At 42.1% G+C, this 27,309-nt stretch overlaps 1 protein-coding gene and 1 pseudogene across 2 annotated transcripts; both read left to right on the top strand.

The window, feature by feature from the left end:
- Nucleotides 1–574: 574 nt before the first annotated feature.
- On the top strand, nt 575–16,498 carry SFPQ (splicing factor proline and glutamine rich). 2 transcript variants are annotated; one of them, XM_075553756.1, is made up of 13 exons: nt 576–1,497; nt 2,240–2,428; nt 2,797–3,098; nt 3,194–3,289; nt 3,627–3,823; nt 3,939–4,023; nt 5,451–5,568; nt 6,591–6,639; nt 6,719–6,840; nt 9,191–12,208; nt 15,376–15,423; nt 15,784–15,864; nt 16,393–16,498. In XM_075553756.1, exons 1-10 carry the CDS (start codon nt 688–690, stop codon nt 9,326–9,328), a joined length of 2,106 nt encoding a protein of 701 aa, XP_075409871.1. In that variant the 5' UTR covers nt 576–687; the 3' UTR covers nt 9,329–12,208; nt 15,376–15,423; nt 15,784–15,864; nt 16,393–16,498. The 2 variants fall into 2 exon arrangements, with proteins under 2 accessions (XP_075409872.1, XP_075409871.1); XM_075553757.1 differs by lacking the exon at nt 9,191–12,208 and having other exon boundaries at nt 575–1,497.
- A 2,585-nt stretch (nt 16,499–19,083) lies between these two features.
- On the top strand, nt 19,084–19,208 carry LOC142437883 (small nucleolar RNA SNORA17; annotated as a pseudogene).
- Nucleotides 19,209–27,309: the final 8,101 nt, after the last annotated feature.

The raw sequence follows: 27,309 nt of genomic DNA, 5'->3' as shown, positions 1-27,309 counted from the left end.
TGGTATGATTTTACTTCATTAATTCTATACAAGGTAGGGTGGATGGCCAACTTGTATGCCGATTTAGCCACCTCACTTATAAACCAAAATTTACACACACACACACACACACACACACACACACACACACACAATTTAGCCACCTCACATATAAACCAAAATTTAAACACACACACACACCCCGATTTAGCCACCTCACATATAAACCAAAATTTACACCCCCGGTCCCCCCCCCCCCCTGCCCCAAGTATATCATGGTCGTGAGAACATCCGTTGTTTCTGGGCAAGAAAAACCAGTCTGGACAATTTGCTTTCATGGGAAAATTGGTCTGGCAGTGACCATTCAAATTTCTCGCAGCAAATCAGTGGCCTACAGCCAACTCCTTTCCTGCTCATTGGCTAACTAGAAAGCTCAGCCACTCCAAGCCTCCCGCCCCTCGCCGGCAGTCAATAAAAAAAAAGGATAAGCGGTTCGTAGGCTGGCGTCATCGCGTATCGTACTTGCTATTGGCTTTGAGAGCTGTCCCTCCAGGAGAGGGCGGGGCCACGTTCCAGCGCGACTATATAAGACGAGGACAAAGGCGGCCTGCCGCCTGTGTCATCCGCCATCTTGTGCGAAGCAAAGTGGCCTCCACGTTCCCTGAACGGCTTCTTCGCTTTTGCCTCGACCGCCCTTTGATTACGGTCATGTCGCGGGACCGGTTCCGGAGTCGCGGTGGCGGAGGAGGCTTTCACCGGCGGGGAGGAGGCGGCGGCCGCGGCGGCCTCCACGACTTCCGTTCGCCGCCGCCCGGCATGGGCCTCAACCAGAACCGCGGACCTATGGGGCCTGGCCCCGTCCCGGGTGGCCCCAAGCCCCCGATCCCGCCGCCGCCTCCACACGAAGTGCAGCAGCAGCAGGCGGCACCGTCGCAGCAGCCGCCGCCCCAGCAGCCGCCGCCGCCACCGCATCAGCAGCCTCATCCACCGCCGCACCAGCCGCCGCCGCCACAGGACTCGTCTAAGGCCGGCGTTCCTCCGGGGCCCGGCCCGGCGCCTGGCGTAGGCTCCACGCCACCGGCCTCCGGCCCCGTGCCGCCTGCCACTCCTCCGACCTCCGGGGCCCCGACGGGGCCGGGTCCCACGCCGACGCCGCCGCCGGCGGTCACTTCCGCCCCTCCCGGGGCGCCTCCACCCACGCAGCCGAGCGGGGTGGTCCCGACCACCCCCCCTCAGCCCGGGGGCCCTCCGCCGCCGCCCTCCGGAGTCCCCGGCCCCGGGCCTAAGCAGGGCCCAGGACCCGGTGGGCCCAAAGGCGGCAAGATGCCCGGCGGGCCGAAGCCTGGCGGTGGCCCGGGCCTCGGCGGGCCGGGCGGCCACCCGAAGCCGCCGCACCGCGGCATCGGCGAGCCCCGGGGGGGTCGCCAGCACCACATTCCCTACCACCAGCAGCACCACCAGGGGCCCCCGCCCGGCGGCCCCGGCGGCCGCAGCGAGGAGAAGATCTCCGACTCCGAGGTGAGTGCGGGAGCAACGTGTCGGGCGCCCTAAGATGGCCGCGGCCTACGGCGCCCCCTCGCCCCTCCCTCCTCCTGCCCGACTCCATTTTGTCGGCAGGCCCCAGGGCGCCTGCGCGCGGGGGCGGGGCCCGGGCTGGGGGGGGTGACGGCGGCCCGCCCGGCGGCGGGGGCGACCCGGGGTTGGCAGCCCCCGCCTCCGTTTTCTCGGGGGAGGTGAGGGCGGAGAAGGGACGGTGTTGTCCGAAGTTAGCGGCGCGAACCCGGGGTGGGTAGCGTGCAAGATGGCGATCCGACGAGCCGAGGTTCCTTCGGGCCGGGAGATGAGCGTTTGGAGTGTTCGGGAAGTTCTGCTCTTCCCAGGGCACGTCTGTCAGCAATGGCGGGACTTGGCTTGTGGACGCCGGCTTCTCCCGTAGTGGATAATCCGAGTACTGTTTGGTTTGGGTCTTAGCAGTGCACGCGTACTGGGGACAAATCGGGTCATGCGGCTGGCAGGTTTGGGCTTAGTCGACTCTTGGGAGCAAGTGTGCGGGTGGCCCTGGGGTGAAGTCTGATTTGGTCTTCCCTCACTGATGCTGCGATGGCTGTCGGAAGTGTGGAAAGTAGAGTAAAATTAGGATTTTTACTAGAAAGGACTCGGGAAACAACCCAACTGATAATGCCTATTTATATAGTTTATTGGAATTTTCTGATCGCAGTTGTCGCACGAGTGTCTTTAAATTGCCTTCCTTTTGCTATAGGGGTTTAAAGCCAACCTCTCCCTCTTGAGGAGACCTGGAGAGAAAACATACACGCAGCGCTGTCGGCTGTTTGTGGGGAATCTGCCCGCTGATATCACGGAGGATGAATTCAAGAGACTGTTTGCTAAATACGGAGAACCAGGAGAAGTTTTTATCAACAAAGGCAAAGGATTCGGCTTTATTAAGCTTGTGAGTGTGATCGACTTGATGAGAAACTTTTGTGGCTGCTACAAAGCACGTTGTACTTGGTTTTAAACCAGTGAGGAGAACTTGGTCTTTGCATTTTTCATCTTTAAAGATGCCACTGCTATGTTAGTGCCTACTAGTCTTGGTTCCTCTCTGGAATCCTCTCAGAGGCATTTGGGGTTGGGCTAGTAAATAGCAAGGCTTTTAAACATTTGCCCCCAGTGCACTGGGGAGAGCTGAAACAGTCAATTTTGAATTGAGCTGGAGGAAGGATAAGGATAGGAATTGTGACAATTTAAGAAGGATCATTAGCCAATTCTGGGGCCATTAACCTGAATATTTGATTTTGATTTTTTTACCCCCCCCCCCAGGAATCTAGGGCATTGGCTGAAATTGCAAAAGCTGAGCTTGATGACACCCCTATGAGAGGTAGACAGCTTCGAGTACGCTTTGCTACACATGCTGCTGCCCTCTCAGTTCGTAATCTTTCACCTTATGTTTCCAATGAACTGTTGGAAGAGGCTTTTAGTCAGTTTGGTCCTATTGAAAGGGCCGTAGTAATTGTGGATGACCGTGGAAGATCAACAGGGAAAGGCATTGTTGAGTTTGCTTCTAAACCAGCAGCGAGAAAAGCATTTGAAAGATGCAGTGAAGGCGTTTTCTTACTGACCACGTAAGTCATTTTACCATCTTAATGCTTCTTTGAACGATTTCCACTTATCTGTCTTATATAAGCTGGTGATAAAACTATGGAACCATTTTTATTAGAACTCCTCGTCCAGTCATTGTGGAACCACTTGAACAACTTGATGATGAAGATGGTCTTCCTGAAAAGCTTGCACAAAAGAACCCAATGTATCAAAAGTAAGCCAGTTTTAAACAATTTTGCAGTATTTGCACCTAGCAGTCTTTCAGTTTTGCTTAACATATGCAATAATCTTGGTAATATAACAACCAGCTTAGGCTGAAAAAAAATTAAATGCCGTCACCCGAATACAATTGTTTTTCTTTGGTAATTCTGGTAAGATGTAAAAATGTACTGAAATGTAGGTGTGGGTGGGGAGGAAAAAGAAAGCTTTGGCAAGAAATCTGGCTAGAGAACAAAATTCAGGAAGGTAGAGTTTATTTCCAGTGCACGCGCGGGATTCAGATAGTGTTTGTGTGCCTAGCTACAAGTCATGTCTAAACTTTGCTTTGTTAGGGAGAGAGAAACACCGCCTCGCTTTGCCCAGCATGGCACCTTTGAATATGAATATTCCCAGCGCTGGAAGTCCTTGGACGAAATGGAAAAACAGCAGAGGGAACAAGTTGAGAAAAACATGAAAGATGCAAAGGACAAATTAGAAAGTGAAATGGAAGATGCCTATCATGAGCACCAGGCAAATCTTTTGCGCCAAGGTGAACTAGCCTTTTGAATTCTGCTGTAGCTATCTATCGTCTTGAATTCAGCTGTAGCATCCTTTGCCTTTTTGAACCTCATTAACATGTATCAAAAATATTTCCCAATATGCAGATCTAATGAGACGCCAGGAGGAATTAAGACGCATGGAGGAACTTCATAATCAAGAAATGCAGAAGCGCAAAGAAATGCAATTGAGGTAAAGTTAAGTTTTTGTTCTGCATTGGTGGTCATTTTCTTTACTTCATAAGACCTCTTTATTTCTGATTAGGGGCTCATACCACTCTTAAAACAGTCTATACATACATCAATAGGGTAAAGCACATTTGTACATTCATTACCCTCATCATTCTCAAAACACTTGCTCTCCATTTAAGTCTGGCATCAGGTCCTCATTTTTTCCCTTCTCTCCCGAACCCTTGATAATTTATAAGTTACTAATATGTATTTCTTGCCCTGTCCGACGTCTCCCTTCACCCACTTTTCTGTTGTCCTTCCCCCAGGGAGGAGGTTACATGCAGATCCTTGTAATCTTTTTTGCTTCTGAGCTAGATGGCCGCTTGTTTATCTTCAAGCCTTTCAGACCGCAGATGCTGTATCTTTTGATAGCCGGGGACCATCTAGACCTCTATAAATGCCCTTTGCCTCCTAGCTCTTTCCTCTATTTCCTTTGACTATCCTCAGTCCCCACCAGGGTTTCAGCAGTTCCTCTTGGTTACATTACCCTTGATCACGCCCTAGTAGAACTCCCACACCTACCACCGATTTGGGTTGTCCCTGGGTTTGTTAACACCATTACCACCGCCCCCCCACGTTGCGTGTTCCCGTCCCCTGTTCTATTGTTTTTCCTACAGATTGTTCATCCAGCCATCTTATTTATATTGCAGAGATAGTAACATGCACAAAAACAAGACAGCAAAACCAAGCAACAATATGCAGCAAAACACAAGAAAAGCTTGTAGTTCAAGGATTGTTGTTGGCCTTTAAGGGTGTTCTCCAGTCCAGTCTGGGGTACCACGCCCTGGCCCCATAGTCCACCTTCAGCATTCCTTGTGGACCTCACCACTCTGTTCCCTTGCTGTTCTGTTGCACCCTCTTAGTGTTTTGCCTTAGGTGTTGCGGGGTCAGATTGGGTGCAATTCCCATACTGTGTCTCCTGTGTTGTCCCCTGTAGGGCTATGGGTCAGTGAGGGGTGTCATGTCTCTGGGGCCGGACATGTGGTCCTCCCTGGACTGGCTGCTCAAATCGGGAACATTATCCTCACAGCCTGTTGGGCCAGGATGTGCTCCACTCTCTGCTCCCCCTTCATCTGCATCTGTGTGTTCCGATCAGATATGTCCCTCTTCCTGAGTGGCAGATTCAATGTGTACTTTGAATTTATTAAATTCTGGTGGGAGGGTGTGCGTTCATTTTATAGAACAGATGTAATCTTATGTAGTATACAATTTTTAATAACAGCTTTTTCTTAGGCTAAATTTATTTATAGTTGCATTGCTAATGGGTGCTCTGTTTAGGCCTTCATTTTCTTTGCTCCAACTTTTGTAAAGTTTTGGGGTTTTCTGGCTATGGGAATCACATGAAAGTGTGGGTAATGTTTTGGTTGACCTGAGTGACGGATATTCTAGGCAAGAGGAAGAACGCCGTAGAAGGGAAGAAGAGATGATGATTCGCCAACGTGAGATGGAAGAACAAATGAGACGCCAAAGAGAGGAAAGCTACAGCCGTATGGGCTACATGGATCCAGTAAGTAGTCTACAAAACGTGAAAGGACACTTGGTGGCACAATGCTTAAGCCTCCAATCGCTGTGGGCAACTGGAGGTTTGAGTCCTCTGCTTTGTGGTTAGTCGACAGTGTAACCGAACACTAGGGGCCATTTCTATTGTCATAAAGCAGTGGTTCTCAACCTGTGGGTCGTGACCCCTTTGGGAGTGGAACGACCCTTTCACAGGGGTCGCTTAAGACTATCGGAAAACACATTTCTGATGAACTTAGGACACTGTTCCTCTATCCATCTGCAGGAGGGTCTGTCCACATGCAGACAAAACACGCACATACAAGCACCCAGCATGATAACTTCGCTTCAAGACAAAATTTCATTTATTTGTAATTGAAAATAAATTTTACACAATATATAATTACATGTTTTTGTGATTAATCACTATGCTTTCATTATGTTCAATTTGTACCAATGAAAATACATCCTGCATGTCAGATCTTTATGATTCGTAACAGCAAAATTACGGTTTTGACTTAGCAAATACACGGGGAACTGCATTAAAGGGTTACCGCATTAGGAAGGTGGAGAAACTTGTCAGTCGTAAAGTGTTCCTATGAATTAATTCAGGATACACCACTATAACAATTTGTAGCTGCATTTCATATCTCCTGTTGGTATTTTTGCTTTCCCTTAAGGTTTATCTGTTCTTAGCTAACCTGCTGCCATCGTGTTGATTGACACATGGTGACCCTGTAGGGGTTCTGAGACTAAATCGTTTCAGTTGCAGAGACTACTTCCATCTTTTCTCTGGGAGTGCATGGTGGGATTGAACTACCTGCCTGTGGTTAGTAGTTCATGCTGATCTGACCGCACCAAGAGGGCTCTTTTTTCTAGACAGATCTGAGGATTTCAATCATTAGCAAGGGGCTTTAGCATCTCAATAACTGGTTTTTGGGATATTGATCTAAAATGTACCTTTGGCAATGAACCAATTGAAATACCCTCTGATTTTTACTGTGCTCTTTATTTTGGCAATTTTTCTTTCAGAGAGAAAGAGATATGAGAATGGGTGGTGGAGGAGCCATGAATATGGGAGGTAAGCAGGGAAATTAATTAAGTAACATTACCCTATAGCAGGTTTGGGGTGAATTTTAACAAGCCTTTTTATTTCCTAGATCCCTATGGTTCAGGCGGCCAGAAATTTCCACCTCTAGGTGGTGGAGGTGGCATAGGTTATGAAACCAGTCCTGGAGTTCCCCCAGCGACCATGAGTGGTTCCATGATGGGAAGTGACATGGTAATGTATCCTGTGGGACATAGTACAAAGGAAATTCTCTTATGTCCTTAACTTATTTGTGTGCTTTTTTTTATTTTTATAAGTAGGTGGCTGGACCTCCTTTAGTCTCCCTCTCATGTAAATCATAATATTGAGGAATATTTTGGCAACGTAGAGCTTCCGTGTGTGGTAACCTAAGCAGATGCGTTTGCCAATGAAGAGTCAATGCTGTTTTTAGTATGTGAAGTTCTCTTCGGCAATAATTAGACGAAGTTGCTTTCTATTCCGCACTTTTGAACTTCAGTGCATGGCAAATCCAAATTCTAAAATGAACGATTCTGTATCTGAGTGAGAGTTTTCAAATGGCAATGTGTCATTCTTTAAGCTGGTATTTGCCATAAGTATGAATCAGACTAGTAGTTTGTAGCTTTAGGCATGTTTTAGTGATGATATATGTGTAGGACTTTTGGCCTACGTATGGTGTGGCTTCTCTATTCCACGGAAAGGGAATTGCTCAGTGTTTGACTCGTCGTTTCCCACCTGTTGGGCCTGTTCATAGATTCACCTTTTAATACAGAACCGACATGTCTTTGCTGTAGGGTAGCAAAAATGATCATTTTAAGCATACTACGTGTATGCATTTGATCTGACCTTGATGCTATCATGTTTTAGCTGCATAGGTAGCCTGTCAGGAGGCTTTATTTAGAACAATGAATTGGTCTGAGTGGCTGTAATAGATTAGGGTTTTACAAATCCTTACGAGGACTGTAGTCTTACTCTGTAGAGTTGGGGTTTAGAGAGTGCATATTCATGACTGAATTGAATCTTATAGATTAATTCAACTATAGGCATTTTGCAAAGGGAGGAGAGCTTCTGTATGTAGCTCACTAGGCAATTTTAAAAACTGGGAATACTGGGATTTAGTATGGAACCTTACCTAGTTAAAATATGCTTCAGGCTTTCGGGGAAGTAAAGGTAGAATTGTAAAATAGCTGGTTGGGTTAAATATAATGCTATTAGCTTTCTTCCAATTGAACTTTGAAAGTATGTGGTCAACATGATTATGTGATTACTTTAAAAGTAGACTAGATAAAAAATTTACAAAACCGGATTTGATTTGACATATTCCATATTACAGAGAGCTTCTGACTTCTCTAAGCAATAATGTAATAGAAAAGTCGCAAGTTTTCTTTTTTAGCTTTGGGAATTAAACAATAAAAACTGCACTAAGATCCTACTTTTTCCCCTTTTCTACACTTTTTAGGTTAAGGTTTCCAAATCTTCTTACGTACCTCTGGTATTTTGTAGGAAAAACATGCTTAAATCATTTATAGGGACAGTTAAACCCTGATCCTGTTTCATTTTATCCTCTCAGTTAACTAGTGCATTTTAAGTAGAGTTTGAGAATTTAGGCTGCTGTGCATTTACTGACAGGGTTCTGTTTGGGGACACATTTTCTATTTAAATTTAGATAATTAAAACCAAATGAAATAACTGCTTAACCTGCAGTCATGTAAGCTTGGTGTTAGGCTGTTTGGGTGGTTTTCCCCCAAAACGGAATCATAGCAAGGATGTCAGGTGGACTTTCAAAGACCCAATGGAAAAATTGGGCTGATAGAGGGGGGTGCCGTATGTATGTTTAGTCATTTTGCTACAGGAAAGAATAGTGCTGTGGGTCATAGTGTTTTAATGGCTTTTTTAGTGGTGGTTCTGAAGGTAGCAAACCTGTGAGAATATGATAAGCTTTTTGATTACGTTACTGTGCCGCTTAAGTGATTAAGTCTGTTAGTCTTACGCTTTTTCTTTTTGTAGTTCGGTAGCATATATTAAAACTTTCAACCTTTTAAGATTTCTGCACCTTAGCAGATGTGTCTTAAGATCTTGAAAAGCACAAGGTTTCTTATGCAGCACATGCCACTAACTGGTGAGTAGGTCTTTGTCACTTCATTGAGTGATTTGAATTTGTCTGCTTGGGCTTCTTAGGCTTACTTGGAAATTAAATTTTCTGCTCAGACCTTAAAGTGAGAGTTGCAAGCTTCTCAGTGAGGTAATCTGATGTGAAATTTCTTAGAACTCATTTTGGAATGGGTTTTCACATCTACTAATTCTTAAATTTTTTAGCACTGCAGGGAAGATCTATTTTTTGAAACAGGTGTATGAGAATGGCTCAAGTGGGAACATACCACAAGGCATGTATTACGTAAACTAATTTTCAAATTACCCTTTTTTCCTTTCTATGTTCCCGGTACCTGTGGATCGACTCATTGGTGATTGTATCGACGAACGTTGACTACGGAACCTTCTAAAATATTTACTTAACACACATGGACATCAACTACATATAATGAACTGTTACTTACTGTTCCAATAGCGTACTGAGCGCTTTGGGCAGGGAGGTGCGGGGCCTGTGGGCGGACAGGGTCCTAGAGGCATGGGGCCTGGAACTCCGGCAGGCTATGGTAGAGGGAGAGAAGAGTACGAAGGCCCAAACAAAAAGCCCCGCTTTTAGATGTGACATCTAGGCTTTCAGTCCAGTTTGTTTTGTCTTCTTGTTTAGATAGCAACCTTTTAAATTCTTGCATTTTAGTAAGAAAGCTACCTTTTTATGGATGTTAGCAATTTATTGACCTAATATTTGTAAATGGTCTGTTTAGGCAGGTTAAAATTATGTAATGCAGTGTTTAAAACAGGAGAAATTTTTTCCTTTTTTTTTTAAACTGTATAATGTCCCTCAAGTTATGGCAGTGTACCTTGTGCCACTGAATTTCCAAAGTGTACCAATTTTTTTTACTGTGCTTCAAATAAATAGAAAAAGTAGTTAATACCGATCTTCAACTTTGCCATTCATGCTTTTGTGCACATTAGGCTAGGTAGGTATTCCACTTTGAAAGCATGAGAGTTTCTAGCCCTTGAAATGGCGATGCCATTGCGATGCCATTACTGGGAAATGTATGTGGAAGGCAAAGTACTGCTTTCTATGAATAACCTATCCCCTTGTTTTAAAAAGAACACATTTGGAAGCTGTTTCATGATTTGATTTGTCTGGCATTGTAGGAAGCAAGCTGGTGTGCTAACAAGTATTTTCAAATGGTTAAATGGTCTGAACTGTAAATCTTCACTTAGTTAAGTGTTAAAGATTATGGAGTGGGAGTGGGTGTGGGAACCATTTACTGGGGGGGATACGTGGGTTTGGCTAAATGGATCTTTTATGACCCAGTTATCTTTTCCTTGAAAGTTTTTGAAGAAAAAATGGAAAGATCATTCTGTTGCATTCCCCCATTCTTAGTTTTAAAGAAACAAATTCCCAAGCCCTACCAAACGGCTTGTAATGAACTTTTACATTTGAATTAAAGATTATCAAACATGAATTCTTTTCATGTATTACTTTTAAGTAGTTTTTTTAAGGTGGGGTTTAGTCTGGAAAATAATTAGCAGGAAGGGAAGGAAAGCCAGGCTAGGCGTACATTTGTACACTCTTAACTTCCTGTGTCCATGGGGAGGGGCAAAATGTGTAGCACCAAAAATATCTGTTGGTTCTCTTTCTCAGAGCTAGTGGTGATGAAATAAATAGCTTTGCAGGTAAACCGATCTTAATGTAAATTTGTTGGCCTGATTCTTTTTCTCGTTTCCTTTTCACCTAGCACTAAATCTGGAGAGTTGCTAGTGCTACACAGTACAACTATCCCTTCCCCCACCATGAAGTTTTGGAGTCTTTCAATGATCTGTCAATTTCATTGATCTCCTTCCATTGGAATAAGACATTTTGATTTACTAATGGATGGTTTACTGTGGTTGGTAGTACAATGGGAGCCTGATTTCCCTGTGGAAATGTTAGCAAAGAATGGCCTTTTAATACTAGGTAAAGGAATGGTTTGGCTGTGTTCTTAGTTTCCATTTAAATTGGTACATTGCAGAATTTTTTCTTCCTCCTTTTCACCTCTGTTCTTGGCGCTAATTGGCAAAAGTCAAATTCTAAATCAAACCTTGTTAACATGCAGACGTTTTGTAATGTGCCTGAGTACAAAGGGAACCTTATTGGTGAAACCACTTGAGCACTTTCTGAATAGAAATGGGGATATACCAAAGTGAAACATACGAAGGCATGTCACGAAATTCTGGTTGTGACTGATGGGTACATGGTGATTGAAGGAAGAGACTCTCAAGACCCTTGGTAATGGGTAGGGGTAGTTCTCTCATACCTTATGTCAATGAGCAGAAAGTTTCGTCCCAAGTCAAGTAATGGTGACAAGTATGATTTTTGAATAGAAAAAAGTTCTGGATTTGAAAAGGAGCCTGTTATAATTTGGATGCACTGGATAATTAGGGATTCTACTCATGACAAACAATAAGAGGTGTTCATGGGACACCCACAGAGGGTGAACTTGAATGTGTGGGTGGGGGGTGGTGGGAAATGGGAAAATCTGCCTATAAAATTAATGTTTCAGTTTATTTTTCAGATTACATGCCTTTCTTTGTAAGGGATGCTGGCACAAAACCCTAAATAAACTTTTGGTAGTACTGTACCTTTGAAGAGTGGTGAAGGATGATAATGGATAACCTCCTGAAAGTTGTGGCTTTTTGATTACCCTTATTGGGTGTTGTAGAATTGCTAAACGTTGTTTAGCAAATAAATGATGCTTCTTTACAACTGACATTTGACTTCCATCACTGAAACAGTACCAAGGGTTGTAAGCTACTCAGACTTGCAACGTATTTGCTGTTTTTAGCCTAATGTGAATTTAAATCATCTTTGAAAGTAGTTTTCCTAAAAGCTGATGAAACATGGGATGGGGAAGGGAAGTAGTTTTGAAGTATTTTAGCCATGTTCTCATAAAAAAAATCACCTGTCCCCATTTCCTCCTCTTCACTTTCTCTCATAATTTTGTTTTAAGAGGAACTTGGTTGTTATTGGACTTCCCCAATCTCTTAAAAGCTGCATTCTCTAAGACCACCCCAGTCCCCAGCGTGTTCAGTAAGCTTTACCCCATTGGCTTACATTATTTAGAGAAACCATAATGTGCTTAGAATCTTAAACTCTTAAGTACTACAAACCCTACCACTCTAGATAGCACTAATACATAAACTACAATTTGGGAAACTGTAATGTTACGCCTGTGAAAATTTTATATACGTGGCATATTATGGCAGATAAAAATTTAGGTACTTGGCTTCTCTCTGGCAAGCCACTAGGCTGTGGCTGAATGTTTTCTGGTGTTCTTGGACTGAGATCGTGCATTAAAAAGTAGTGGCCTGCTACATAACTGCGTTTAGCCAGCATTTCTGCAGTGCGTAACTGTGAGGAACGTAGTACCGCAAATGGCAATGGACATTAGGACCCGGATGTAGTATTCCTGCTTGCTCCAAGATTCTCATTGCCGACTGCATACAGGTAGGTAACAAGCAATATAATCTAACTTGGTGACTTGCTATGTACTTTTATTCCGTGGGCATTCTGACATCACACTTCTGACAATGAAAATACAGTGCAGCACCTAACACTTGTATGGTAAAGCTAATTAGATCAAAACCTGTGTGGGTTTGGGGTTAGAGCTGTAATTTGTTAGGTAGAATTCAGCATTGCTTAAAAAGTGCAAACAACTCTTTGGTGTCTCTGACTTAAGTTGTGTGGTTTTCTTTAGTTGCATTGTAACTGAAGACAACGTGGAACACACCAGTGGTGTGGGGGAAAGGGAACCAAACCATACTTGGGAAGACGAGTGCTTTTAGCATCTTGACATGGACTCTATGAAGCATGTTGTAATTAGTCTCTGTTGTGGCAAACTGACCTTCCTGTAGGTCACCACTATTAGTGATTTCAGTATGTAATCTTGGTACTTACTCCAAAGCTTGAGTGAATTAAGAATACAATATTTTTGCAATACATTTTTTTCTAACAGTTGGGCTTCTTGGGAGAATACCTTTCTTACTAACTTGGATGACTTAGATGGGGACCTAATGTGAATAGTTCAAGTTCATGTGACTTGTCTAAATGTACCTGTGCTCTGGACCTTGGGGAAAGTTTTGGTGGCACATTGACTTGGCCTACAGTTGAGAATACACATTGGAATCATTTCCTAGTGATAAGACTTCGTCGTATACCATAGGACTTAAACGTTCAAAATAGACCATTGAACTTGCTTCACTTAGCTTTTGAAATTTGATGTCATAATTCAAAATGTCCCAGTTACAAGAAAACACAAATCTTCCAAAGCACTTCTTTTGTTGTCTAGGGAGTATGGACTTTAGCTTTTCATCAACTCTTTCCAGACCGCAATTCAACTAAACTTTGGTCTCTGAACTGGTTCTTGGCTGGCATGCATGAGAGTTTTTTGTATGCTGTTTTCTGCTCTGTAACTGGAAAATTTATAGCATAAATGCCAGTGAAAACTCTTCATATCTGAGAATTTTCTGTTGTATCAAGAATGGAGCCTTGGTGGATTAGTGGTTATGAGTTGGGCTGTTAGCCATGAGGTCAGCAGTTCAAAACCACCAGCTGCTCCATGGGAGATAGGTGGGGCTTTCTACTCCTGTAAGGAATTAATCTTGGAAATTCACAGGGGGCATTGCTCCCTCATAGGGTCACTATGAGAATATTGACTCGATGTCAGTGAGTTTGGTTTTGGTATCAAGAATAACAAATAGCTTGCTCACTGGCAATTGTTCACAAGGTGGGTACATAAGCTTTATATATATCTAGTTTGTTCCACAAACTTCTCATTGAAGATCAAATGGCGGGTTTAACAGATAAAACGTAAAGCTCAGTGTCACTAAAATAGCTTAGAATCCTGATAGCGCTTGCTTCCTGAGGCGCATACTCTTCCATCAGTGGCCAGCAGCTTGCTACTGTGACTCAGTGATGAGGTGCTTAGAAGTAAAAGTGCAGAGTTGTTTGGTAGCCATTAGTAACAATTCTCAGAGAACATACTTAGCAGGATAACATGGACTTCAGGCACTGGGTTGGTGGGGGGGTTGTTATTTTGCTTGAAGGTGACTAGTTTGACATTTTAGAAACCTGTGACTAATAATCTGTTCTTACTATTTGTATGTAGTTTAAACATGTGACTCAGAGCAGTGAGTTTTTTAAAAGCACTCATTCAAAAGCTGGGAATAAGTGGTGGTGGTGGGTTCTTTCGATAATGCTATACCGAGGTGCTTGCATCGTATTTCATAGTCTTGTTAAACCAAAATTATGACTTTCAATAAGAACAGCCTGAAGTCAGAGGTGTGATGCCAGAATGCATTTCCGTACTGTCGTACTGTCAGGCCCTTGGAAGAGATGGCGGTGCTTTCGGAAAGGTGAAAGAAAGGCAGTGGGTTCTCTCCTTACAAGGTTGTAAACCTACAGAGAATGCATAACAGTATCCCTTTTCCCCAGTCAAGAGCTGCGTGTGACTAGTTTCGGACTTTTAACCTTAATAATAGGGGGTTGCATGTTTATTGTTAATCATTGTCAGCTGCAGTGACATGATCCACAAGTCCTGCATTTTATGGTCTTTCCCTAAATGATCGTGGACAGGTTTGAGAGAGCCAGGCAGCTTGTTCTGGGTCTTTATTTGGTTTTGGATTTAGCTGATAATTCAGTGTTCTGTCAGCTAGTGCAGTTCACATATGACTGCTAATTAGGGAAAGAATTCAGAGGATTGACTGTTTCTAATCATCTGTCATTGCTGCTAGATAATGATTGGCAATTTTAAAGACTCAACTGTGGAAGTCTCACAGTTTGGTAAACCACCAACTGTAAAAATAGTTGCTTTTGAACACCAGTGCTGAAGAGAGACTTTGGTGGGTAGAAGAGAGTGGACTGGAGCATAATCTGAGTGGGGGAAGAGTGCAAAACGATATAGTATCCCTTATGGAGGGTACATGTGCAACAGGGAACTCTTCATATCTTTGGCAGTAACTGAAGAACAGGGAGGGAGTAAACTACAGGAACCAGAATAAGGTTGATCTGCTGTTTGTGCACTGTGGCCCTGCTAGGCATATTAGTGACTAAAATGTCTCCTCCCTTAAACACAGAATCCTTACTGTCCTAGTAAGGTGTAGCTTCCTCGCCCCAACTTAAAACTCCGTGAGGACTCGGGGAAAGAGAAGGCGAAGTCCAGGATTGCAGGAAAACAACTGCAGTGTCGTGTACTGTCGAGTGGGGAGGGATCTTGGGCATCCCCGCCTGAGAATGGAAGATACATGAAATGGGAAGTTAGAGGTGTGCTTTTACATGAAAAGAGAACTGATGTTGAAACTCATTTGGTAAGGTAAACGTTGTCACATACCTTCACATAAGGGATAGTATATTTTGGGTTGCAGTCAAATGTCTGTGCTCAGACTGGGGAAGTAATAGTTGGGCATTTGTATTTGAGAGAAGACACCGTTTTCATGCTAATATAGGCAATTTTAGACCCTTTGCCCTGAAGTTGCCTTTTTTTAATAATGTAATTTGTCCCCCAGTCTTTGTCTCTGGTTTTTCACTCTTTTAAGATTTTGAAGTTAACTAGCATTTTCAACCTTTTATTTTATGCCTTTGCCTTTTATTTTAACTTTGTCTTAATTATTCTTTAGGTAAGAGTGATTGGTGTTGGCTGATAATGGAATGCTCATTTGGTTGAAGTAAGTTTACTTAAATTTTTAATCTTCTGTTTTATGGTAGAATAATTTTATTTAGCTATGTATATTGGAACTTTAAATGAACCTCTCCTGAGGGGTAATATTTCTACAATTTTTTTAATTCTGTAGAACAAAATCCTAGAATTGAGAAAAGGTCACTTTAGTTCTCTAAATTGACTTCAGACTCATTCATATAATTTGCTTATATTTATTACTCATTAAATGGTTTAGAAACAACTATCTAATCATCTGTAAGAAACAGCAAGGTATACATACAAAGAAAATTTAGAAGGTAACCCGTGGTATGGAGAGCTCCCTGTGATTTGCTGAATGTTTTTTAAACTAGTTTCTTTTTAATATTAGGTGGATAAGACTTTCTCAAGACAATACAGCACGAGCCAACCAAAAAGAACCACAACTTGTTCAGACTGATCAAGGGTCTAGGTAAGTCACTTTAAATTCTGTTAACAGTTACTCCTTTACATTAAACCTGCTTGTGGGAAGTAGATTGCTTTTGGTTTCATAATTCTTAATTAGCTTTATAATGCAGTTCTTAAGTATTGGACTGCTAACCACAAAGTTGGTTTCAAACCCACCAGCTGCTCATGTGGGGCGGGGAGGTGGAGATGCTCCTGATAAGAGTTACAATCTCGGGAATCTCAGGAACTTGAGTGGGGTTGCTACAAGTCAGTTCACTCAGTGGGAAGTGCTAAGAAAGACAGGTAGCATTCTGATTAAATACAGCAAGTACTTCAGAAAATTCTGGTTGTTTACCATAAGCCTTTTTATAGATGGGTTGATAAATTCTGTTTTTAAATTAGTATCTTATTTTGTAGATTTACTTCTTTATAGGTAATTTACTATTAATAGCCCCATCCTCGATTATGATTTATTTGGTGATGAAAAGTTCTTGTGCAAATAACTTATTTTTTTAGTGGTTCTTTGAAGTAATCATATATTTCCTTGGCACAGGATCAAGTGAGCTGAGGCCAGAAAACAAGTGAGAAGCGAGCAGAGCAAGGAGGAATTGACCAATCAACCCATTTATCTTTAATAAAGACAGACATTTTGAAATGTTTCCTTTTTTTAAAGTATGAGACTTCTTACAAAATGGTTGCCCAGTGCACATTAAAGAGTGTCAGAATTTTTTTAAAAAGTGTCACAGATAGCCAAATTATATCTTGAAACTCAGAGACCTGTTTCATGAGGTGTTTTATTTAGGCCCATGTCTTACATCAACATTCTAAAATGGTCTTCACTCTTTATGGCTAAATTTCTAAAATTGCCACTAATTTTAGGAATCTGTCTTAACATACACTTTTTTTGTAGAGGCAAATAGCATTTTATAGCCAACCTCCCTAAGTGGTATGTTTATATGATGGATTCTGCAGCTTTTCAAGTATTAATCTGGTTCCATTGATGGCTAAAGAGTTGTACAGCCCACCCAATACAATCTTTTTAAATTGTTGCATCAACTATTTTGATTAAGTCCAGTGCCAAGCAGCCAAGACTACTTCCCAGCAATACGTGCCACAATGTTAAGGACTTGTACCAACTTAGAATGAGATCTGGGCCAAGTATAAATTCACTTGCTGCTGTATTAAGTGGCATCTTAAGTGGCCAAGTTGGTTCTGGCTTTTAGTGACCCTATATATAACTACAGCAGTATACCTACTAATGGTATATAAAATGGCACTTTGTAGTTATTTTGTTAGGCCCATCTCATTGAGGACCTTTATAACATACAATGTGCAATCACCATTTTTTCAATTCCGTGTTACCTCCACATTTTTCCCCTCTGCCATGTCCCTAGGTAATTATTAGTCTTGTCTACAGATTGACCTTAGATATCACATATAGAAGATAAAACGGGAAGCAAAGTTGAAAATAAATCCAGGAGAAACGAGACTTTTGCCAGAGACTTCATGTGTGAGGGCTTCAATAAGTTTTGGAATTCACTGCAGGTCACTCCCCACGGAAGCTACCTTTTTACGGGTAGCTTATAGCAGATCTCATGGAATCATGGAAGGGATGGCAATATAATTGTAAACCAGAGAATCATGCCCCAGCCAAGTTGACATGCATTCTTAACATGGAAAGACATCCCACTATGTGGAGAAACGGGGATATTTTCAAAGAATGCAAATCTCAGAACATTTGTGACCATATGGAATCAGTATGCCACTTGTCAGTTTGTCTTACTATGCTGACTTGTGTGGTATGGAATATCACCAGTATTTTAAATACCAGCAGAGTTACCCACAGTGAACAGGTTTGAGCAGCTTCCAGATTAGACTACAAAAGAAATAGGTCTGTCTACGCTGGAGGAAGTGAGAACCATTAAAACGTCATATTTCTAAAGGCCTAGTGAGGCAGAATATTGTAAGCTTCAGTGCAAGAAAATGCACCCCAGAGGTTATGACATAAATCCTTTGAGACTCATTTGTTGATTGGGTACATACCACTTAACCTTCAGATTTGGGTTTTCTTTATAACCCTTGGATCACAGGCTGGTGTGTTACTTTGAACTTTTGATACCTTGCTTATATGACTTTATAAAGCCTTTAAGACCTCAGGCACTGCTTTCTTCACATTTTGCTATAGAGCCAGATGTTCAGCGAACTCTTGAGTAGCAAGAGGCTGATAAGTCCCAAAGTAGACTGGCAATACAGCAGGCACCTGGCTCAAGTCCCAGAACCAGAGACCAGATACAAGTGCCCTCTTCTGATGTGACCCCCAAGTACCTATCACTCCTAGGCAAAAAGTCAATCTATAGATTCCTGTATATTCACCCAAACAAGGGATACTTCCCTTATACTCTCATCGCACAAACCCACATTCCTGCTTTCATAGCAATAGGATCTCAGCACCGAAAACCAGGCCACACCAGTGTTTTGTCCCTTGTCTCCTTGTGCATTCACCCATGATCTTTTTTTTTCTCATGAAATACGTTTATTTAAAATCATTTTATTAGGGGCTCATACAATGCATCACAATCCTTATATACATCAATTTTGTAAAGCACGTTTGTATATTCATTGCCCTCATTCTCAAAACATGCTCTCCACTTAAGCCCCTGGCATGAAATATATTTATGGAACTTATTCTGGTTAACCCTCTTAAATTACATTTTCCCATTTTTACAAATAGCAGATCATTGCCTATTTAACTATTTTCTTTTATTACTCATTCCTTCATCCCACTTAGCCTATTTCTCTTCTTTTGACTACTGTCTATTTTCCAGCTCCTATTAGACCTCTCCCAAGTCACTAGACAGAGCCAACTCTGATCCAGCAATTTACACAAAGCCAAGGAAACAGCAGTCAACCACAGTACACCAAAATAATAATAAATGAACTCAAGCAATTGAAATACCCAAAGTACTCTGAAGAAGGTCATGAATCTCAATTCAGAAGAATGACATATCACCCAAAATAATTATATTTGAAGAGATATGGGAACACTCAGAACAACAGTAGAAATAGAAAACTAACATCTTTAAGCCAAAAGAAACCTTAAAAGACAGTAACAGAATTGGGCAACATTCTAAGAGACTCGAGGAACAGAGAAGAAGAGGAAAGTCAATTAAGACAATCATTCTGACAATTTAGGAGAGACTCAACAACAAAGGAGTGACGGGACACTGCCAAGAGAAGTAACCTCACTGCCCCTAGAGACGCTGCAGCGTGGCCACCCTGCCACAGCTGTGTTAGAGGGCAGAGAGAAGAGGGGCTATGTCTAGGCTCGGGTCTGACGTGAACCACCAGAATGACTGCTAGCCCCACAGTCCTATTGTGCCTGTGTGACCTGGGCCACCTGGGGAACCTGAACATTTTGCAAAGTGACAAGATCCTGGCAGCTGGATGACAGGGCACACCCTCCGGGCCCAGCACACACATTGGCTGGTTAATGCATGAAGGCAGGTGACGTCCCGCTCATGGGCACTGGCCACAGTCAGTGACTGACCGCCACCGTTCAGCCAAGAGTCAGCTGCAGACCACGGTACAGGCTGCAGGAGCCTCCACTCCATGCCAGGAGCACATCCCACTGTGACAAGCACAGAAACTGCAGGGGACGGGGAGCAAGCGACATCCTTGGACACATGCAGAGTTCGGTAGGTGTGGACTGAAGATGACCCTGTGTCTGTCCCCACATGACCACCAGCTGAGGAGGCTGCAGGGAGGATGAAGGTGTCTGGCAGAAGCTAAGTGGTCAAAGAATCCTTTGGAAAGAATAAAGTGAACTGAAGGTGGTGTGTGGGGGGAAAAAATAGAAATAACCTATGTTTCATCAGGATCCTGTAACAAAAAGAAACAAAACATCTACAGAAAATAGCACAAGAAATCATAGAACATTTCCCCAACATCACAAAGGAGTAGAAAATCACTAAGTAGTTGAGAGAACTCCAGGTAGGATGGATCTCCAAAGAAAATCATGACATATCATAGTGAAACTACAATTTCACAAGAAAGGAGAGAATCCTGAGGGCAGCTATAGAAAAAAAGAAATCCCATATAAAGGAAAACTAGTCAGGATAAGCTTGGATTTCTCAGCAAAAACTATGCAGGCAAGAAGACTGACATATAAAAATCTGTAAGAAACAAAGGCCAATCAAGAGTCCTAATCCAACAAAATCATCCCTCAAATATAAGAGAGAAAAAAAGGTATTTCCAGACAGGGAAATAAAGGAATTCATAAAAACAAGAAAAACCAAAAACTAAAATAAATACCATTGAGTTAATGCCAACTCATAGCAACCCTATAGGCAAGGGTAGAGATGTCCCTGTGGATTTCTGAGACTGTAAGTCTTTACAGGAGTAGAAAGCTCCATCCTTCACCCAAAGAGCTGCTGATGGTTTCAAACAGCTCCTAAACAAGATCTAGCATTACAAGAAATATTAATTGGGTCACCATGGATGGAGAAATAACAGAAACCTGAGAGCACCATGCAGGGCAACACCACCCAGAAAGAACAGAGACACTGATGAAAAGGGAAAAACCCAAACTTCCAAACAATAGCAAAACAGAAAAATAATAGCAACAAGATTAACTATTATCAATGTCACTGAATGTCAGTTCCGGAGGAAAATGGGAGAGGGGAAGGTAGTGGTGTTAACAAACCCAGGGACAAGGAAACAACAAGTGATCCAAATCAGTGGTGAGAAGGGTGTGGGAGACCTGGTAAGGCGTGATCAAGGGTAATGTAACCAAGAGGAATTACTGAAACCCAAATGAAGACTGAGCATGATAGTAGGACAAGAGGAAAGTCAAAGGAAATAGAGGAAAGAACTAGGAGCTAAAGGGCATTTATAGCGGTCTAAATAAAGGCATGTCCATATGAAAATATCTATGAGGATGGGGAAATAAATCTATGTGTCTATATTTATAGGTTTAGTATTAAGGTAGCAGAAGGACATTGGGCTCTCCATTCAAGTACTCTCCTTCAATGAAAGAATACTTTGTTCTATTAAACTGGCAATCTATGATGCTCACCTTCCCGACACAATTGCTGAAGACAAAGCGGGTGAATAAGCAAATGTGGTGAAGAAAGCTGATGGTGCCCGGCTATCAAAAGATATAGTGTCTGGGGTCTTAAAGGCTTGAAGATAAACAAGCAGCCACCTAGCTTAGAAGGAACAAAGCCCACATGGAAGAAACACACCAGCCTGTGCGATCATGAGGTGTTGAAGGGATCAAATATCAGGCATCATCAGAAGCAAAAGTCTTACCACAGTGAATGAGGGGGTAAGTGTAGGGTAGAGACCCAAAGCCCAATTGTAGGCCACTGGACATCACCTTACAGAAGGGTCTCGGGGAAGAGACAAGCCAGTCAGAGTGTGATGTATCAATGATGAAACACAACTTTCCTCTAGTTCCTAAATGATTCCTTCCCCCACTCCCACTGTCATGATCCCAATTCTACCTTACAAATAAAGCTAGACCAGAGGATGTACACTGGTACAGTACAGATAGGAACTGGAAACACAGGGAATCCAGGGTCGATGATCCCTTCAGGACCTGTGGTGTGAGTGGAGATACTGGGAGGGTGGGTTGAAAAGGAGAAACCGATTACCAGGATCTATATATAACCTCCTCCCTGGAGGATGGACAACAGAAAAGTGGGTGAAGAGAGACGTCGGACAGAGCAAGATATGACAAAATAATAATTTATAAATTATCAAGGGTTCATGAGGGGGGAGCAGGAAGGGAGGAGAAAAATGAGGAACTGATATCAGGGCTTAAGTGGAGAGTAAATGTTTCGAGAATGATAAAGGCAATGAATATACAAATGTGCTTTAAAAACAACAACAACAAAAGCCACAGAGTGGTAGAATAGATTTTTTTTAAAAAGAAGCATCATTGTGGAGAGCAAGTGTTTTGAGAATTATGAGGGTAACGAATGTATTAATGTGCTTTATACAGTTGATGTATGTATGAATTGTGATAAGTTGTATGAGCCCCCAATAAAACGGCTCAAAAACAAATAAATAAATAAATAAATGGATGCATACATACCCAGTGAAAGACCCTCAAAATACATCAATCATCGCACAGAGTTAAAAAAGAAACAGCTCAACAATAATAGCAGGAAACTTCAACACAGCACACTTCAGGAGAGACAGGAAAGAAACCCAACAAGTCAAACAACACAGTCAGCCAGCTTGACCAAAACATACACAGAGCACGCGACACAACACAGTTCATTCTTTAGATCACGTTAGGCCACAAAGTAAGCCTTAACATGTTGAGAAACACAGATCATACAATGTTTCCTCGGATCACAATGCTATAAAACTGGAAATCCATAGTAGAACAGGAACATAGGGCAAACACTGAACAACATACTACTTAAAAATGGGTCATAGATAAAAAATGGATGAAATTAAGACATTCCTTCAAACAAGCAATATTGATAACGCATTATACTAGAACCTTTGGGACGCAGAAACAGCAGCTATCAAATGGCAATTTATAGCAATGAATGCAAACATGAAAAAGGACAAATTAAAAATCAATACCTTAACACAACACCTCCAACAAGTAGAACAAAGACAACAATATAAACCCTCTAACACCACAAGAATTCATAAAGACTGGAAATAAGTGAACTCATAATCCCATTTGGGAATGGAGTTTCTTTGTTAATGAGGCAGGATTAGTGCAAGCTGTGCTTTACTCTCGAGATGACTAAATCATAACTTTCAAACCAGAGAATTGTGACCCAGCCACGTTGACATACAACCTTAACTATCACATGGGGCAAGAGAGATGCTAAGTCATATTAAGGTGCCCGAGATAAAGGACTTTCCTTCAGAGCCAGCAGAGAAAATTCTCCCCTCGAGCTGGTGTCCTGAATTCAAACTTTAGTCATTTAAACATTGGGTGTCCTGGTGGAATAGTGGTAACTCATGCCGCAAAGTAAAGTCAGCAGTTCATAACCACCAGTCACTCTTCCTTCTATGCCTGTGAAAATTACCGGCTCAGAAACCCACAGGGGCCACTCTATCCTGCCCTACAGGGTCATCATGAGTCGGAAACAACTCAATGGCAGTTAGTTGAGTTCAAGTCACTTCAACTGTGAAAGGATAAATTTGTTAAAGTCAACCATCTGCTAGTTATAGCACCCCTAAAGAGATAAAGACAATCTCCCTGACATGTACGCCCATTTAGTAAACTGGATTATTTATTAATTTATTCTCTTATCAATCTACAACCTAAGTAAGAAGGGAGATGTGTGTACGCAGGGAGTTCTCTGTGTTTGGTTTACTGCAGTCTCCTTCCTATGTACAGAGTACTATCTGGATATAGGTGCTCAGTAATGAAAATGGAAATAGCTACACAGTGCCCACTGTGGGTCAAGCATATTTGAAGTCCTTGCATGCTTAAACTCACATGCATGTGAAAGTTGGACATTGAATGAAAAAGACTGAAGAATGGATGCGTCTGAACTGTGGTGCTGGCAAAAACGCTGAAAGTACCGTGGACTGCTAAAAAGACAAACAGATCCGTCTTGGAAGAATGGCCAGGGTGCTCCTTAGAGACAAGGATGGCGCGATTTTGTCTTACATACTTCCGTCATGCCAGGAGAGACCACTCCCCGGAGAAGGGCATCATGCTTGATCGAGTACAAGGGCAGTAAAAGAGAAAGGCCCTCAGGAGGTGGACTGACAATGGGCTGCATGGATGGGCTCAGGCATGGGACCAATTGTGAGGATGGCGCAGGACCGGGCAGTGTTTCGTTCTGCTGTGCGTAGGTTGCTGTGTTTTTCGAACTGACTTGATAGCACCTAACACACCACACGTTCAAACATTTGTTGAATAAATCAATCATTAGTTGTCACACTGAGAAAAGTACATGGATTAGTAGTTTTTGGCTTTTGAAATTTTTATGAAAGGGTTGTCTATTAATCATTATGAAAAGGTTGTCTGGAACAACAACTTAAGATTTGGTGAACCATCTCAAGTTAGTGATAGTGAGTGACTATTCAGGCGATAATATTATGAAGGATTCTGACGATTGGCCTGGGTTTAGTGGCATGAATGTTATGTTTACTCAGGACAAGAGGCAGTGTCTTGTTCCTGGCATTTCTGGGTAAGAGCTCAGTTACTGAAAGAATGAATATTTGTCTAGAATATCATATATATAATGCAATATACTATATTAATTTCATTTTTAAAAATTGAAAGGAATTTTGTGATGTCCAAAAGCCAGACTTGAAATAATATTCAACATAGTATTACATTTAAATATTGACAAACTCTTAAAAAGTCTTTTTGCTCCTGTAGGACTTATACTCGAAGGAAAAAAAAAAGATTTACACTCACAGAATCTCTACATAGGGTCACTATAGCAGTGGGAAAAAAAATTATTAGGAAGAAAGTCTGATGATATAGCATGACAACAACTATGACAATACATTGTAATTGTTAAAAACAAGAATCTATACCAAACTGTGAGAAACCCTGGTAGTGTAGTGGTTATGCATTTGGCTGCTGTGAAGTCAGCAGTTCACACCCAGCCATCTTTGCATGCTCCTGTAAAGAGTCAGTCTCAGGGACAGTTCTACCCGGACCTATAGGGTGCCTGCAATCAGCCCCGATGATAGAGTGCAGTGAGAATCTGAACTCACATTCTACTTCCTTTTCTCCTCTGCTGTGAATCCCTTTTTCCTTCAGCTCCCACTACAGCTGCTCCTGACTGGAAATTATCTTTAGAGGCAAACTGCTTACCAGAGGTTTGCACCGCTCAGTTACTCTTTTGTACACTATGTTTCGCGTAGCCCTTATTCCAAGAAAACTTGGTCAAACTACTAATAAAAAACAGTTCTAAAGTATGGCCTATTGATTTCTGTGTACATTTCTCAGAGAATTAGTTAATTTTCTACATTTCCATGTTTCTGAAAAAATGTCACTTTAGGACAAATATGTTACGCTTGCTTTCAAATTTCCTCAAAAAGGACTTAGCTTGTTGAAGGATTTATAGATTCTAAAATACCAGGAGTTTCATTTTTCTTCAAGATTAAATAATGTGACTAGGTAGTTGAAGGAGCACTTGAAACGAATTATCCTATCTCTTGCAGTTGAAATTCCTTATAAAAACAATCACGTAGGATTATATTATGCTTCATACCTGTAGATAACTACTATTTAAACACCATTCCTTATTTAACAATAGCTAAGTAGGAATTTCTCAAGGACGAGAGTAAAATAATGTTAGTCTTATATGTGGGAAGTTAATTTTTTTGAAGATAAGTACAGATTAATCTTTCACACATTCTTAGAAACTACTACTTTTGAGACAATGTATTGTTAATGTCTCCTTTAGGTAAGCATGCTCTAGTGGAGATCGGGGCAGTGTCTTCAGTAGAGTTATAAATAGAATTTGTGACGTGTATCTGGAAACTCTTTCACTTGGGAGATGTTGGAAGATCTAGAACAGCGGTTCTCAACCTGTGGGTCGAGACCCCTTTGGGGGTCGAACGACTTCCACCAGGGCCGCCCAATACATAATAGTAAAATTACAGTTATGAAGTAGCAACAAAAATAATGTTATGGTTGGGGGTCCCCACCACATGAGGAACGGTATGAAAGGGTCACGGTTTTAGGGAGGTTGAGAACCCCTGCTCTAGAGTATTTTGGTTACTTAATACTTTACAGTTTCTACTGTAAAGAAATGCCAGGGATACAACATATATCCAGGGATCAGTAGACAGTAGTTCTAAAATGTTCTTGATGACCTATGAAAGGAAAACAATAAAATTCCATGTATGTGTTTGTTTGTATTCTTTTGTTTTCCTTTACGTACTTTTATTGGGGCTCTTACATATCTTATCACAACCCATACATTTCTCCACGGTGTCAAGCACATTTGCACATAAGCTGCCCTCATCATTCTCAAAACATTTGCTTTCTACTTGAGCCCTTGGTAGCAGCTCATTTTTTCCTGTCCCCACCCCCTCCCTCCTGAACCCTTGATAATTTATAAATTACTATTTTGTCATGTCTTACACTGTCTTGATGTCTCCTTTTACCCACTTTTCTGTTGTCCATTCCCAGGGAGGGAGTTATATGTAGATCCTTGCAAATAGTTCCCCCCAATTCCCTATTTTATCCCTAAACTTTTAAGTTTGGATTTTTTAATACATATTTTAACATTGCCATTAAAAACGAAGTATTTTAGCACAACCAAGATTGGCTTTCCTCTTCAGTTTGCTGGTAATACGACTGATAGTCACGTTTCATTTTCAGTCTAAAGACAATGACTGGGTCACTTGGCCAAGCTTTTCAGATACGTTTCTATTCGGAATAGAATTATTCATTTTAAAATAACATAGCCTTATTTCTCTAGACAGCCCCTTTCTCAGGTGCCTTTGTCGGTCGGGTTGTGGCTATAAGGCATTTGTACGATTCGGTTTCTTCTGTCTGTGGAGCCCAGGTTCTTCTTTAAGGGGATCCTTGATGAGGTCTGAAGGTGGGTGTAGCTATCTATATGCTGGTAAGGTAGCTGGTCTATATGTAGCTGGTCTATATGCTGGGGAGTAAGGTACACCACTGACCGGATTATTACCATGTGACAACTACTAGGCTAGGTATTTGACAGCCATAATCTCATTCACCTTTGCAGCAGCTCTGTGACGAGAGATGTTATTTACCACCACCACCCCCTTTTCCCCAGAGGAGGAAACGAAACCTTACTGCTGCTAACCTTGCTCAAACTCACACAAGGACAAGGTGGTGGTGATGAGATGCGGACAAAGGATAGTTCATGAGCTTGCTGTCTTAATCACCCTGTCCCCTTGGGGAGCTCATCTGAGTTTAGCTTTGATGCGGAGGTTCTCATGCAATGGCCAGCACCTCGCGTCAAGCCGGAGAGTTTCTGCATTGCTTTCTTGAGCAGTCAGTCTCCTTCCATGTGAAGGCCCAAGCCAGAGACATGGGGCACTCACACTCCTCGGAGAGCTCAAGGAGCCCGGCCATGACCGCTAACAAGACCAGCAATTCGGAGTCACCAGCTGCTCTGAGGGAGGATGCGGCGCTCTGCTCCGGTCAAGATTTATAGCCTTGGAAACTCAAAGGGGCAATTCCACCCTGTCCTATAGAGTCCCCATGAGTCAGAACTGATTTGATGGTAGTGAATTTGGAGGGTTTTCTAAGGCGAATTCAGTGCAAACGGTTAATTTTTGAGAAATGTGTCAGATTCATTTGTTCATATGTGGTCAATATGTTTCAGTAATCTTTTCTTCATGGAATTGCTTTGCTTATCAAGGATGATTAAATTTATGTGGGTATATTTCTGGACTCCATTCCTTTGTTACTGATACCACAGTCTGGACTAGTGCACTTTAAAATAACCTTGACATTGAAGAGTGTCTCTCCAATGACTTGTTT

This window comes from Tenrec ecaudatus, chromosome 1 (assembly GCF_050624435.1).
Source record: "Tenrec ecaudatus isolate mTenEca1 chromosome 1, mTenEca1.hap1, whole genome shotgun sequence".
NCBI lineage: Eukaryota > Metazoa > Chordata > Mammalia > Afrosoricida > Tenrecidae > Tenrec > Tenrec ecaudatus.
The sequence above is the reverse complement of the archived record's forward strand: the minus strand, read 5'-3'. Positions and strand labels throughout refer to the sequence as shown.

What these genes read in the sequence shown, in the direction of transcription:
- SFPQ (XM_075553756.1), top strand. Translation starts at nt 688, where the DNA reads ATGTCGCGGGACCGGTTCCGGAGTCGCGGTGGCGGAGGAGGCTTTCAC. An exon ending in GGCAAATCTTTTGCGCCAAG is followed by an intron (nt 3,824 to 3,938) that starts GTGAACTAGCCT and finishes CCCAATATGCAG; the next exon opens with ATCTAATGAGACGCCAGGAG. An exon ending in CGCAAAGAAATGCAATTGAG is followed by an intron (nt 4,024 to 5,450) that starts GTAAAGTTAAGT and finishes CGGATATTCTAG; the next exon opens with GCAAGAGGAAGAACGCCGTA.